This window comes from Lemur catta, chromosome 22 (genome assembly GCF_020740605.2).
Source record: "Lemur catta isolate mLemCat1 chromosome 22, mLemCat1.pri, whole genome shotgun sequence".
Taxonomy (NCBI): domain Eukaryota; kingdom Metazoa; phylum Chordata; class Mammalia; order Primates; family Lemuridae; genus Lemur; species Lemur catta.
Window position 1 is genome coordinate 25,439,484 of NC_059149.1, and position 14,352 is coordinate 25,453,835.

The 14,352-nt window shown below is 51.9% G+C and overlaps 1 protein-coding gene across 2 annotated transcripts in view; it reads left to right on the forward strand.

Moving 5' to 3' along the window:
• EPHX2 (epoxide hydrolase 2) overlaps nucleotides 1–10,800 on the forward strand; it is a 35,667-nt gene extending 24,867 nt beyond the window's left edge. Inside the window, exons 13-19 of one of the 2 annotated variants that reach the window (XM_045535822.1) lie at nucleotides 4,703–4,774; nucleotides 5,189–5,237; nucleotides 6,959–7,088; nucleotides 7,824–7,893; nucleotides 9,639–9,719; nucleotides 10,078–10,136; nucleotides 10,317–10,800. In XM_045535822.1, coding sequence (XP_045391778.1) covers nucleotides 4,703–4,774; nucleotides 5,189–5,237; nucleotides 6,959–7,088; nucleotides 7,824–7,893; nucleotides 9,639–9,719; nucleotides 10,078–10,136; nucleotides 10,317–10,395 — 540 coding nt within the window. In that variant the 3' untranslated portion in view covers nucleotides 10,396–10,800. The remainder of the gene's footprint in view (nucleotides 1–4,702; nucleotides 4,775–5,188; nucleotides 5,238–6,958; nucleotides 7,089–7,823; nucleotides 7,894–9,638; nucleotides 9,720–10,077; nucleotides 10,137–10,316) is intronic. The other variant, XM_045535821.1, reaches the window with a different exon arrangement.
• Nucleotides 10,801–14,352: the final 3,552 nt, after the last annotated feature.

Sequence of the window (14,352 nt, forward strand, 5' to 3'; positions counted from 1 at the left end):
AAATACTGAGTTGTATAAAGTAAAAATTTAAATCTCCTTTTACCCATATAGAAGCAACTAGCATTACTATTGATAGTTTGGTATTTTCCAAACATTTTTGAAATATGCTATTAAGCAAATATGTGTGTGTATGTATATGCACGTATATATAATTTTTACATAAAGATTAACATTTACTAGCTCTTGGACAGATTTCCTGGTCAGCACATACAGATTTATTTCATTCTTCTTAATGGCTGCATGGTGCTTCATAATACACATGGAGCATGGTTTATTTAACCAATCCTCTGTTGAAGGACATTATTTTGATTATTTTTCACAGCTGAATAATACATTTAAAAGAAAGTACCACCATGTGCTGTCTTACATACCAGACGGTAACTACCAGGAGTTTAATTTTTGTGTGTTTTATGGAAGAGACCCTTGGCAATTGTCTTCCTGTTCTTAAATTGGTTGTGTTATGGTGAAAAGAACCGAATACTGAGGGGTTTGGACTCCAGCGTTCGTATTTATAATCTGCCTGACCTTGAACGAGGTACTTGACGCCTCTCGCCCTGTCTCCATCCATATAACGGGCTGCCCGACTCGGTGCTGCTGTGGAGAGCGGGCGTTAGTGCCACCAGATGCGGAGGTGGCACCAAGTCCCTTGGGTCCTTTCAGAGCCACCCTGGGTCTGGACCCTCCATCCCTCTCTTGTGTGGCTGGCCGGACAACAGTCAAAGGTAGGCACTTTGCTCTTTCCACCCAGATTCTGGATGCTTCTATCCACTAGCATTTTTGACCTCAGGGACACCTGAGGCCTGTTGTGTCTCTGGCCTGTTTTAGAGATCTCTGCCTCGGAGTCTCACAGGAATCCGAGTCACTGTTGTCTCGGTAGACAGAGAACGTGCAGCCGAGGTGCCGGCCCCAGTCCCTTGCTCCGTGGGAGGCTGCATGGTCCGTCCTCGCTGTTAGCGCCAACGGGCTGGAGGCCAGGCTGGGCTCGGGCTTCGTGGAAGCTGCAGTTGGATTTAACCGGCCGTCTCCACTGCCTTAGCAATGAAACAATAGACGCAATTAAGTGCACCTTCTCCGGCAGACATATTCTACATCTTGGCAAGAACAAAAGAGAAGATTAAGGAGGAGAAACTCGGCTGGGATGGTGAGGGGGGCAGCTGTCGCTGTGAGGGGGTTTGCGTGACGTGGTGGAGGCCGTCCCGTGGTCCTCCCACCTGGGGGGGACCTCCCTGGAAATGAGGGACTGAGAACGCCACCCCTGTCTGCACTGTGGGTGGAAAGTGCAGACAAAACTGGGTCTTCATCATCACGTCCTGCCGTTCTGGGGCTCCTCTGGCAGCGGTTGCATATGTCCATGGGGCGCAGACCGTGGAGGGAAGAGAAGTTCAGGGCACCGTGTGACCCCATCCCCCCAGCCTGCTGCGCCCTGGGTGGGTGTGTGGCCCCACGGCGCCTGAGGTGATGTGACCCTGGTCCCTTCTCCCTCCCTGACTCCCCTCGGGGGGTTGTCGGCAATCCCTGGAGTCCCCGGCTTGTAGCTAAATCAGTCCTATCTCTGCCCCTGTCTTCACCTGACCTTTCCCTCTGTGTCTCTCATCTCCCTCCTTCTCTTGTAAGGACAACAGTCATTCGATTTGGGGCCCACCCTACATCCAAAATGATTCCATCTTGAGATTCTTAGTTATGTCTCCAAAGACCTTATTTCCAAATCGGGTCACATTCACGGGAATTAGGGGTAAGGACTTGGATATATCTTTTTGGGGGGAGCCACTATCCAACCCACTCCATTAGAGTGTGATGCCCCTGGGATGTGAATGAACCACATTTTACCAAAAATTCTATTTACCTTTACTGGCTTTTAAGGTTAATTTTAAGTGTCACATTGAGGGAGTGTGACAAGATATCTAGATGGATGTGTTTCTCAGTCGGAAATATGTCTCCTGAATATGGGGGAAGTGAGAGAGACTGATCGGAAAGCCATAGAAACCCAAGGACATGAGAACTGAAAGTTTCCTTCTAACAATGAGCGTCTGTGATTTTAAGTGTAAAATAAAGAGGAGAAGAGAAGAGGGGGGTGGGTGGTGAGACAGGCCACTCTTGGAACGCTGTTGAATTCTGAGGTTGGGTTCACTCCAAGTCACTCATGTGGTTTCCAAGTTGGCTCTAAGGAACTCTTTGTCCCTAAAGGACCTCAGAGCACCCTGAGACAAAGCTCCTGGCGCCCTGGAATTCCTAAGGCTCTGTTCTGGATGCTTAATTTAGAACCTAGAGCTGTCTTCAGTGTGCCTGCCCCAGGTGATAGCGTTTGGGTGACAAAACGCAGACTTGTCCAGTTGACTTTGCTCTGCAGGGTGCTGCTCGGCTGAAATTAGCTGTTTAAGAACCTGATCCTTCCCTGGAGGCAGAAAAACGGGAGCCACAAGCCATGTGGCCTGGCAAAGTCTGCATCCCACCCTCTTTCATTCTTCCTTCCTTCTCTCCTTCCCGCCATCTCGCCTTTGTTGGGGATCTACCGTCACCCTGCTATGGCAGTGGGAATAAAATCACAAATAAGATAGTGCACGCGCCTGAGAAACTCCCAGGCTGGTGAGGACACCAGGTCTAAACACCTGGGATAATTGGGGTGAAATTCCGTGACTTTAATGCTGGAGGTATTGATAATAATGAGAGTAACGGTTACCAGCATGCCTCCTAGGTGTCAGGCATGTGTAAGACACAGGCGTTATCTCATTTAATCCTCACCAAACCCCCGTTTTACAGATGAGGATACTGAAGCTTGGGGGAAGGAGGTCGCCCAGCCTAAGTGCCGGTACCTGGGCTTGAAACTGTGTTGGATTCTAAAGTTCATCCTTTAATGTCCGTGCTCAAGACCACTAAAGGAGGAGCCCCTATCCAGCCGGACAGACAGGAAATTTGTCATTGCTCTGTGGGACTTAAAAGTACAGTCTTACCCCCTGTGGATCAGCGCTGGTTGGGCTCCGCTGGGCACACGGCCGGAGCACAAACACTGTTATCTTCTTCCCTTCCTGACCCTCGCCTTGATCCCATTCTCCCTGCCCATCTGATGTGCTGTTTTGATTTTTTTACTTTTTTGCTCTCTTTGATCTTTTATTGACCCTGTCGGCATCCGTTTGCTCTTTTCAAGATCATGTGAGGGCAAAGCCCTGTCCAGGTTCCTCCAAACGCTGGAATGCGTCCCCGAGCTCGTGAACAGCCACTGTTTCTGGGGCGGGGACGGCTCTCAATAAATAAGAATGATGACCGAGGGCAGCACGCAAGGCCGACCCGGGCTTGCATCAGTCACTGAAATGTGCCTCCTCCCACAGCCGTGGCCTGCCTCGGCATTCATCATCCCGCTGCGGAGGGCCCCATCGATCGTCCACTGTAATGGAATCTTGCAAAATGGGGGGAGTGTAGTTAACACGCAGACTTTCATCAGAAAGTCTCCAACCACAGATCCAGCACCGCCGGGTGATAAATGTCTCCTTTCCTTCTGTGCTACCGTCACACAGATCCCGAGCTCTCGCGGGGAGTGATGTGCAGAACACAAAAAGGTGACCTCTAAAGTGTGCAGGGACCGAGGACCACAAGTCACCCTTTGTAGATGTGGCTTTAGAGTCCTCCTCTCTGGGAACAGTGATGGTCCCAGAAGAGCATACCCAGGCTCTGCGGGATCCAGGAAGATGGAGCTATCCTTGGTGGTGGGAGAAGGCAGGACTTTATGGAGAAAGCAGGGTTTGGGTCGGGCGTTGAAGGCCAAACAGAGAAGCAGGTGCTCTTGGTGGAAGTCACGACGTGTTAAACAGGGGAGGTGGGCAAGTCGGGGTCCTGTCCCAGCTCTTTCACAATGGTACCCTTGCTGCCTTGTCTGCAGGAAGACAACCCACTGCCAGTCTGATGGTCTGTGATTCGGCCCAAATCAAAGGAGTTGGTTTTGAAGTTACAGCAAAATTTAGACGCATGAATGGAATAGCTTTTGGCTCAGTTTCTGGCTTTTCCACTTGGATTCTCAGAACCCTTGAGCCCTTCTCCTCTTCTTACCACCTGTCAGCCCCAACCTGTCCCTTCCAAGGGAGTGTTACGAGTCACGCGTTCTCATTGTGGGAAGTTTGAAAAACAAAGAAGGCAGCATCCATAAACCCACCTCCCAGGGGGACCACTGTTAGCATCTTGCATTTTATTTTAACCTTCTTTAAAAATGCATGGGCCAGGCACAGTAGCTCACGCCTGTAATCCTGGCACTCTGGGAGGCCGAGGTGGGAGGATCGCTCGAGGTCAGGAGTTCGAGACCAGCCTGAGCAAGAGTGAGACCCCTGCTCTACTAAAAATAGAAAAAATTAACTGGGCAACTAAAAGTAGAAATAATTAGCCAGGCATGGTGGTGGGTGCCTGTAGACCCAGCTACTCAGGAGGCTGAGGCAGGAGGATCACTTGAGCCCAGGAGTTTGAGGTTGCTGTGAGCTAGGCTGACGCCACTGCACTCTAGCCCGGGCAACAGAGCAAGATTCTGTCTCAAAAATAAATAAATAAATAAATAAAATAAAAACGTGTCTTTCAAGATGAAATTCAAACGAATGCAATTCTAATGAGATTTGGGCTGGGTGGGGCAGAGCTTGTGTGCTCCTTGCTGTCTGTCGGATGGGGCAGGGGTACAGTTTCCAAGATTTTCAAGGGGGCCTTCGTTTTGCTTTCTTGATCGTTTCAGGGAGTGGCTGAAGCTGAACTGGAACAGAACCTGAGTCGGACTTTCAAAAGCTTCTTCAGGGCAAGTGACGAGGTGAGGCGGGAGGGGGAGCAGGAGGTCCGGGTGGGGCTGCCCTGCAGGAAGCGGGCACCTGGGGTGTGGCAGGGCCTGGGAACTGGCCCCTGGCCTTCTCATTCCTGACTCCCCACCCACCAGAGGCCGGAGGTCTCAGCTTCTATTATTTCCGTTGGTTGATGGACCCAAGTTCTTGCACTGCCACGGTCTGGGAGGGCTCTGGGGCAGCCTTGGCCCCGAGCTTTGGCTGTCAGCCAGCGTCCTCTTCACTGTGACTCCTGAAGAGGCCCCTTGCTCTGTCGGGAGCTTAGCACATTAGTCTGTATGGCACTCGCGGGTCTTTCCACGTGACAGGGGTTTCGGGTAAGCTGTTCCGGTATATTTTCCTTGGCTCCCCCCATGACATCATTTCTAATTCTGTTCTTCCTACAGACTGTTCTATCCGTGCAGAGAGTCAGTGAAATGGGTAAGAAACCTTCTTAGGAGAGAAGGGAGAGGGGAGGGCCACATCTGGCACCAGCCGAACGTGACATGAATGTTTCTCCCTCTGCCTGCTATGGGCAGAAGCCCGGAACCTTCCAACCCTCAAGGTGAACGGCGCTCACTCTAACCCCTGGCCTGACCACAGCCCCAGTTCCTTTCCTCTAGGGATCTTCGGATTCCAGATCTTTCTGGAGGAGTCTTAGAGCTTGTCCGGGGCAATCCCTGCCCTCCACTGATAAGGACCCAGCCCAGGATAGAGAACTGACCTCTGCAGGGTCACCCGGTGCATGCAAGGCAGCATGGGCCAGGCCCTACCCAGGTCTCTCCGTCATGGTCCTCTGGCCTCTCCTCCACCCGGACTCCGTGTTCCAGTCATTTCCGGTTCCTTCACTCGAGGCCCATTCTTGTTTTCCCTCCTGGGCTGGGTGTGAGTGAGGAGTCGGAGTCCGGACCAGACTGGGGCTCATTCCCACGGCCCCTGGATCCAGCACGCTGTCCGTAAAACCCTGTTTTGGCCCCAACACTATGGCCTTGACATTATTCACCTGTATTTTTATTAGTGATGGTGACGGGACCCCTTGCTTCTGCACCGACAGTGTATCAAACACTAGACTAGCATCCTCATAGCATCCCTAAAAATATCATTATTATTTCTACTTTACAACTGAGGAGAATGGGTCTCAGAGCATTAAGTGACTTGTCTAGAGAGGCCGAGCTGGAGTCAAACTCCTCTGACCCTAAAGGCCATGCTCTGGTCACTGCTGCAAGGACATCGCCTCCTTCCTTCCCCACCATGCTTCCGTTCCTCTGTTCATTCATTCACACGGTGGCCTGTCCATTCATTCATTCATTCATTCCCCAGCTGTTTTGAGCACGCGCTTGGGGAGGCCGGGGCTGGCTGCCACGGATGCCCAGATGCGCAGAGCAGAGCAGCTGCCCTCAGGGAGCCGATGGTCTCATGGGGACACAGGCCGGCAGGCGCGAGGGAAGGAAGCAGCTGGGGTGTTGCAGAGGGGCACTGAGGCACAGCGACCAGAGCGCGGCCTGTCGGGAGGCTTGGGGTTGCTTCTTGGGGAGACGGCCTGACCACACACCCAGCTCCTGTTCCTCGGGGCCTCCTGAGTCTGAGAATGGTGCCGGCCCTGTGCCGGCACTGGCGCGGACACCCCTTGGGGCTGTGCCCTGTGAAGTGCAGTCATCCCAGGGCTGCCAGCTGTCATCTCAGGTCATCCTCCGGGGGGACCAGGGACCACCCTGAAGGCAAGGACAGCGAGGACACCGCAGGAGGGCCTGCCGGGCGCACAGGAGGCAGTAGGATAGGTACCCCTGGCCTAGATTTTCTTCCTGCCTAAGAGGAAAAGTGGAGCAAGCACTTGGGAACATTGCAAGAATCTCATGGAGAGATCTCAAAGGGGACATAGTTAAGCTGTCGGGAAAAGTCTAGGCTAGCGGCGAGCAGGGCCTGGAATACAGTGGACGTCTCCCCGGCCCGAGCCGTGTGCATGTATTTGGAGGGGTGGCTGTGGTTTGTCCCGGAGCGGTGGTGACAGCCCGTGACGTCAAGGCCCGGGGCCCGGGGACCGTGAGGTCACTGCTCAGAGCTCTCGAGGAGACGGGCCCGCTGTAGGGAAGGAAGAGCACAGATGAAGAAGGCACGTGAGGCCCTTCGCACAAGTTCAGAGGGGACGTGGGGGCCGTGAGGCGCCTGGCCTGGAGGTGGGGAAATCCACAAGTGGTGTTTTGCAGGAGGACTCTTTGTGAAGACCCCAGACGAGCCCAGCCTCAGCAGGATGGTCACCGAGGAGGAAATCCAGTTCTACGTGCAGCAGTTCAGGAAGTCTGGTTTCAGGTACGGAGAGAACAGGGCCCCAGCCCCCGATGTGAGACGGTCGGCCCAGAGGGACTCAGCTCTTAGTGGGGAGGGGGAGGCTCGATTCTCCTCCACCACAGCCCTCATGAGTGCCAGGCCAGCCTCTGCTTGGATGCCTCCAGTGTCGGGAGGCTCACTACCTCACAGTGCTCCGCCGTAGCTCAGCTTGCTCCCCTTATGCTTGTGGGCTGCCTGCAAGGCAGAGGTTTTTAACTGTTTTTTTCAGTCATGACTCCTCTAAGAATCAGATGACAGCTCTGTACTCTTCAGAAAAACATAAAAAAATTCAAAAATTGCATACATGTTTGTGCCTTTACACCACTTCCCAGTGTCCAGCTAGGAGGGGACAGCTTTGCACCACCTCCTGGTGTCCCTTTTCACTGGGCTCCCTGGGGCAGGGAATGGCCCCTGGACGATGTGGAGGATAAACCAAGTTCCCTGCCCTCTAACATCCCTCAGAGGGTCCTGTAGGGCCGGCTCCTGCCTGTCCCCAAAGCCGTCAGGGCTGTGTCCCTGCACAAAGCCTTGAGGAGTCAAGCTTGGCAAATGTGCCGGACAGTGAGGTGACAGCCCTGGGTCCTGTTTTCTGCCCCTGCAGAAAGCTTTGCTCTTCCTGGGACGCCCGGCTCCGTGCAGAGCGGGTTCCCGTTGGGGTCTGCAGCAGAGCCGTCTGCCCAGAGCGGCCCTAATTTTACTTTCTCATCGGTTCCCCAGAGGTCCCCTAAACTGGTACCGAAACATGGAAAGGAACTGGCGGTGGGGCTGCAAAGGCTTGGGACGGAAGGTGAGAGGTACATTCAGTGTCGTTGCCACGGGAGCCACTCTCGGGGCGTCCCATTGGCCCCGCCTGGTAAGACCCTAGGCCAGAGCTGGGGGGACAGACCTGCCGGCTTCCTCCTTTCCCTCGGGGTTTGGGAGTGACTGCACCCCAGGGTGTCCTCTTTCGTGCTGGTGCTTCCCTTGGAATGGTAGAGGGTGGCGTCGGGGACAGGGCGGGGATGTGTCCACGTAACTGCAGCCTCCAGGTCTCCGGCGGTGCCCCAGGCCAGGGCAGCAGATGGTCCAGGGTGGGCAGTTCAGCCCCAACCCGGGAGGAGGATTCCGTACTCTGAGAGAGACGTGGCTTTAGCCTCTGGTTGTGTCACCTTGAACACATCAATCTCTGGGTCTCATTGTCCTCGTTTGTCAAGCAGAAGGTGGGTTTCCACTCTCCAGGTCTGCAAAGAGGGTAGTGGAGGCCCCAGTTTACATTAAAAACAGTAAAAACCTAAGGGAGACCACGTTTTTCCCCAGCGAGATAACGCAGGTGGCCAGGCTCCATCAGCTCACTCGGCAGTCCAGGCCATCTCGGCCGCTCTACCTGAGTGACCACACCTGCTACGTGCCAGGCAGCGTGCCAGACCTTGGGGCTGGCAAACAAAACGGATCACGCCCTGACCTCCTGAAGTTAGGTCTCGAGGCCGCAGAGCATGTGCCCTAGGGGGTAACAGTAGGCCACGGAGCAAGTCAGCCTGGGTCTAATTCCTGTGTGACCCTGGGAAAGACGCTTGACCACTCTGATCCTCTCTTGCCTCTTCCGCAATATGGAAGCAACAAGAACAGAGCTGTGTAAGGATGACATGGGTTAATGCACGTAAAATGTCAAGAACAGGACTTGGCACACGGTAGTTCAATTGATGTTCTTGTCACCATCGTCACTGTAATCTGTGACTGCAGTTAGACAGACAGAGTCTCTCAGCGCATGGAGGGGCACGATGACAAAGACGTCGGGAAGGTGAACCCCGATGGCGCTAAGGTTGGGAAGCCGCTTCCTCTGCGGTGACCTCCCTCCTCGCCCGCCTCCTCCCACGCTCCCACCACTGGTTTACCTTTTAGTTCAGAACATTCCAGAATTTACAGAACCTCTCAGCAGCCTCAGGGTTAGTTTCAGCAGCAGAGTCACGTCCCGTCCTTCCCCTGGGTCCTGCGGTGAGACAGACACCGTTCTGCACAACAGCGGAAAATAGTGCAGGTTCCTTAAACGGCCCCGGGGAGGCTGCCTGGGCGTTACGTCGCAGGTCGTGTGAGTGCAGGGACAGTAAAAGGGGCTTTTGTGGCCTCCTTGGCCCCAGCGTGTTCCCCTCCTTTGCCCGTGGATGGAAGGGAAGTCCTGGTCACTGGCTGGAACCTCCGCTGCCCTTGCGTTAGTTTAATGCAGAGAAGGGAGGAATCTTGACCTTCGTTCAAGGGTATCTTTCCTCCCTTCTGGTGCCATTGGTTCGGTTTCATGGCATTGGCCACACAGAGCCGGCCTGCACACGCTCTTATGCACGAGCGCACACACACAGCCCGTGTGTGTCACCATGTTGCTGAATCTGTCCTTCTTAAGATCTCCAGTAAGAACGATGACGCCTTGGTGCCAAGTCCGGCAGACGCAAAGCCAAGGCCGCGGTGGTGCGGCGGACGGGGGTCTCCCCGGGGAGCGGGGGGCAGGGAGGCCGCCCCCGTGGAAGGGAACCGGCCGCTCCGTCTCCCGCTCTCCCTCCCCAGATCCTGATCCCGGCGCTGATGGTGACGGCGGAGAAGGACTTTGTGCTCCGTCCTCAGATGTCCAAGCACATGGAGGACTGGGTGAGGCCTGGGCCCACAGGGGGGTCTCGGTGCACCCTGCCCAGAGGGGAGACGGCAGGGGAGGACTCACCCCGTCACGCCAGAGGGAACAGCGGGTTGGGGCACCTCCCTGACAAGGGGCTTCCTCGGTGACATCACTGTCACCTCCTGCCAGTAGCAACCCTGACATGACACTTCCTTCCCCCTGTGCTGACGTGGTCACCGCTTCACTCATCCTTCCTTTCCCAGTAACGCAGGGCCCTGCGGGGGAGCAGAGGGTTAGATGTCCCCGCACGGGGCCCCCACGGCTCACTGCGCTGACCTGAAACAGACCCACCTGCCTTCTGCCACTTACCCTCCGGCCGGGGTTTTCTTTCAGATCCCCCACCTGAAGAGGGGACACATCGAGGACTGTGGGCACTGGACGCAGATGGAGAAGTAAGGAGATTTGGGGGGATCCCTGGGAAGGGGGGACAGGGCTCCTGTTCACCTGCCACCGAGCCTTCCCGGTCTGATTGTGCCGGCCATGCCCGGCTTGGCCACTGGCGTCATCCCTCGGCCCTAGCGGGGGGTGCCGGGGCCCAGACACGTGTGTGTAGCCTTTTGTCTCCCTCCCAGGCCTGCCGAGCTGAATCAGATCCTCATTGAGTGGCTGGAGACCGACGCCCGGAACCCGCCGGTGGTCTCGAAGATTTAGTCCCTGGCATGTGCCAATGCCCAGCGTGTGCACCCATCCCTCCGTCTGCTGGGCACCGTTCTGCATGTCCAGAGGTGGCCCCACGTGCGTCTCTGGTGACCAGCAGCATTGTTCTGAAAAGGTTTATGAGAAAGAGTGATTTTCTTTAAATGAGATGAATCAAATTTGATGTCATTTTAGATCCAGGAGAAATCAGGTGCTGTTAATCCTCCAGGTATAAATACATTGTCCCTTTGTCTCTAAGAACCATTAGTGTCCTGTGGGGGGGACAGAATAGGGTGGCCAGGTGGTGATTTGTCTTTGACTAACCAACTGATAGCTTTGCAGGAAAATCAGTCTTTCATTTTGAAGCATCTCAGTCTCGTTGAGGATGCTTTATTCAATAAAGCTAAGACGACAATGACATTGCTCTTTGTGTTCTTGGGAAGGCAGAGTAATTGTTCAGAGAATGACACTTTCCCTCTGCTCTTGACCCCTGCTCTGGTGGCCCAGGCGCTGTGTGATCTAGACCAGCGCTGTCCGGGCTTCCTGGGAGGTGGCAGTGGTCTGCCGTGCTCTGCCCTGTGGAGTAGCCACTGGCCACAGGCAGCCGCGTGCCCTTGCTCCCGACTTTGTGTGTTGGGAACATTCAGTATCCTTCTATCTATTTGAAACTATATTATTGTTGGCCTAGCACTCTAGGAGTCCAAAGAGGGAGGATGGCTCGAGGTCAGGAGTTTGAGACCAGCCTCAACAAGAGCGAGACCCCTTCTCTACTAAAAACAGAAAGAAATTAGCTGGGCAACTAAAAATGGAAAAAATTAGCGGGACATGGTGGCGCATGCCTGTAGTCCCAGCTACTTGGGAGGCTGAGGCAGGAGGATTGCTTGAGCCCAGGAGTTTGAGGTTGCTGTGAGCTAGGCTGACACCATAGGACTCTAGCCTGGGCAACAGAGCAAGACTCTGTCTCAAAAAAAAAAAAAAAGAAAGAAACTATATTATTGTTAACTGTAGTCACCCTGCAGTGGTATAGAACACTGGGACTTATTTCTCCTATCTAGCTGGCATTTTCTGTCCTTTAATGAATCTCTTCTTATCCCTTCCTTCTCCTGCCCTTCCCAGCTTCTAGTATCCTCTGTGTTACTTTTTGCTTCTAAAAGATCAACTTTTTTTAGCTTCCACCTATGAGTGAGGACACGCAGTATTTAACTTTCTGTGCCTGGCTTATTTCGCTTAACATAATGTCCTCCAGTTACTATGTTGCCAAGAATGACAGGATTTCATCCTTTTTTATGGCTGAATAGTAAAAATGTTATTTTTATTTCATGACTACAAAGGGCATAAATTACAAGGGTATTCACCTTTGCTAAAAGAAATTGGCTGTTTTAAAAGAGTCACAGCAGTCTGAGCATTCTCTCTCTTACACCCGGAGGGAGCTAAGGTCACTGACTTTGTCAAAGGAGGACCTGTCAACTAGCAGTATCCAAGGTTTCCAGAAGCAATGTCTTCCAAAAGTCTATTAGACCAGCCAGGACAAAAAGCTATTTCTGTCTCTCCGGGGGTATAATGAACCTATGGTTTTAGGTCTGGAAGTGGCTCTAAGCCGGTTTCCATATTGTACATACTAACAGTACCATCAGTACAAATTAAAAGCAAACAATGGTTAAAATATCTGGGTCAGAAGCTCAAAGGTTTTTTTCCAGCAAGAATTGAGTGGAAAACATTATGCCTCCCTGTTCAGAGGAGCCCTCCTGGCCACAAATGACAAAATGCTTTCTTACCTTAGCAGTTTTAAGGGTTTCTCCCAAGGGCTGGCAGCTGCACCCAGGCGTGTGTCTGTCTCCCGTGTTAGACTGTGAGGCCCTTGGGAAGGAAGGCTGCGTGTCTAGGCGATTCATCCCTGACTCCAACCCAGCATTCGCAGATGTTTGCTGCTAAATCAGAGAACGTGTGCTTAACCGGGTGAGTGGATACATGAGTTAGTTGTAAATGCTTGATTTTGATGTCCTGCGGGGCCATAAGGGTGACTGTTGTCACTGTTTCAAGCCTTGGTGGGTCTCTTTTTAAGACTGCTGGCATATCAGCCGATAGGACGGAATTCAGAGGAGAAGACATGCAGATCCTCGACATCTAGGAATCTTCGCCGGGATTCGCTGGATAAATTACAGCAGGACATCAGTGGATTTGTGTTGCACCAAACACAAATGCGATACAGTTATTTTAATAATATAGCTGAAGCATTTATGGTTACTGTGGATGTTCACAGTTTTCATATTTATAAGACATGAGTGAAATCATTTTGTTAGTTTACCCAGATACAGTTTGTCATATTCAAATACAAAGGTTTTTGTACCTGTTTTTTTAAAGAATACCAATGTTTCTCCTCCTGTATAAGCTCACTCTTTTGTTGTTTGTAGTAAAATATACATTAATATAAAATTTGCGAATTTAACTATTTTTTAGTGTATAATTCAGTGGCATTAAGTACAATGACATTGTTTCGTGACAATCACCACCGTCCATCTCCAGAACTTTTTCATCACTCCAAACTGACACTCTGTCCCCATGAAACACTAACTCCCCAATCCTGGGGACCACCGTTCTACTTTCTGTCTCTGTGATTATACAGTATCTGTCTTTGTGACTGGCTGATTTCACTTAGCATGGTGCCCTCAAGGTTTATTCATGTGGTAGCCTGTGTCCACATTTTCTTCCAGAGCTGTTTCCTGGACTGCTTTGAGGCTCAGCTCCGGCCACATGTGTAAGGCTGAATAATCTTCCACTGCGTGTAAAGACCGCTTGTTGTTTGTCCACTCTTTCACTGATGGATGCTTGGGTGGCTTCTGCACTTTGGCTATTGTGAATGATATGGCACCATGTTACATTCCCACCATGAATGCACAAGGGTTCTGATTTCTCCACATCATCACCCACACATTATTTTCTGTTTTTTAAAAAATATGTATATAATAGCTATCCTAATGGGTATGGAGTGGTATCTCATTGTGTTTGTTTGGCTTTTTGTTTTTGTTTTGTTTTGTTTTTTGAGACAGAGTCTCACTCTTTTGCCCAGGCTAGAGTGCAGTGACATCATCATAGCTCACTGCAGCCTCCATCTCTTGGCCTCAAGCGATCCTCCCACCTTAGCCTCCCAAAGTGCTAGGATTACAGCATGGGTGACCAAGCCCAGCCTTTGTTGTGGTTTTATTTGCATTTCCCTAATAATTAGAGATGTTTTCATATGCTTATTGGCCATTTGTACATCTTCTTTGGAGAAATGTGTATTCAAAGTCCTTTGCCTATTTTTTGATTGGGTGGTTTGTTTTTTGTTGCTGTTGAGTTGTAGTTCCTTGTATGTTCTGGATATTTATTCCTTATAAGATACATGATTTGCAAATACTTTCTTCCATTCGGTGGGTATGGTTGTGTCGGGTGGAAAGGAGTGATACCTTTCCTCCCTGTTGTAAGGGTCACAGCTGACACTCCTATAACAAAAGACGGATAAACAAGAGAAAAGCATGACAAATTCATTTAATCAAAGTTTTACGTGACCGGGAAGCCTTCATAAATGAAGACCCAAAGACCCAGGGAATAACTGTCTGTTAATGGGCATCCTCGTAGACGTGTGATTGGAGAGAAGGTGTGATCTGGTGTGACGGACTGAGGGAGACACCCGGCGAGGCCTGTCCGTGCAGATTCTTCCTGGCCTCCCGTGTAGCATTCCTTCCTCCCAGGTGTGGGGCAGAACCCTCTGGAATGAAGATCTTCAAAGTGGAAGGGAGAAAGGAGAGAGGGACCAACTCTAGATTTTATGACTTGCTTTGGGGAGAGGAGTTCTAGTTTTTGTGACCACCTGGTGGGGGAGAAATTCTGGTTTCTATGACTCCCTTCTGGGAAGAGCGGTGGTGACAGGAGGGCGGGGGAAGGTCAGAAAGACCTTCCTCGGAGGCCCTTCCGATGTGACAGCCTGGGCTTGTG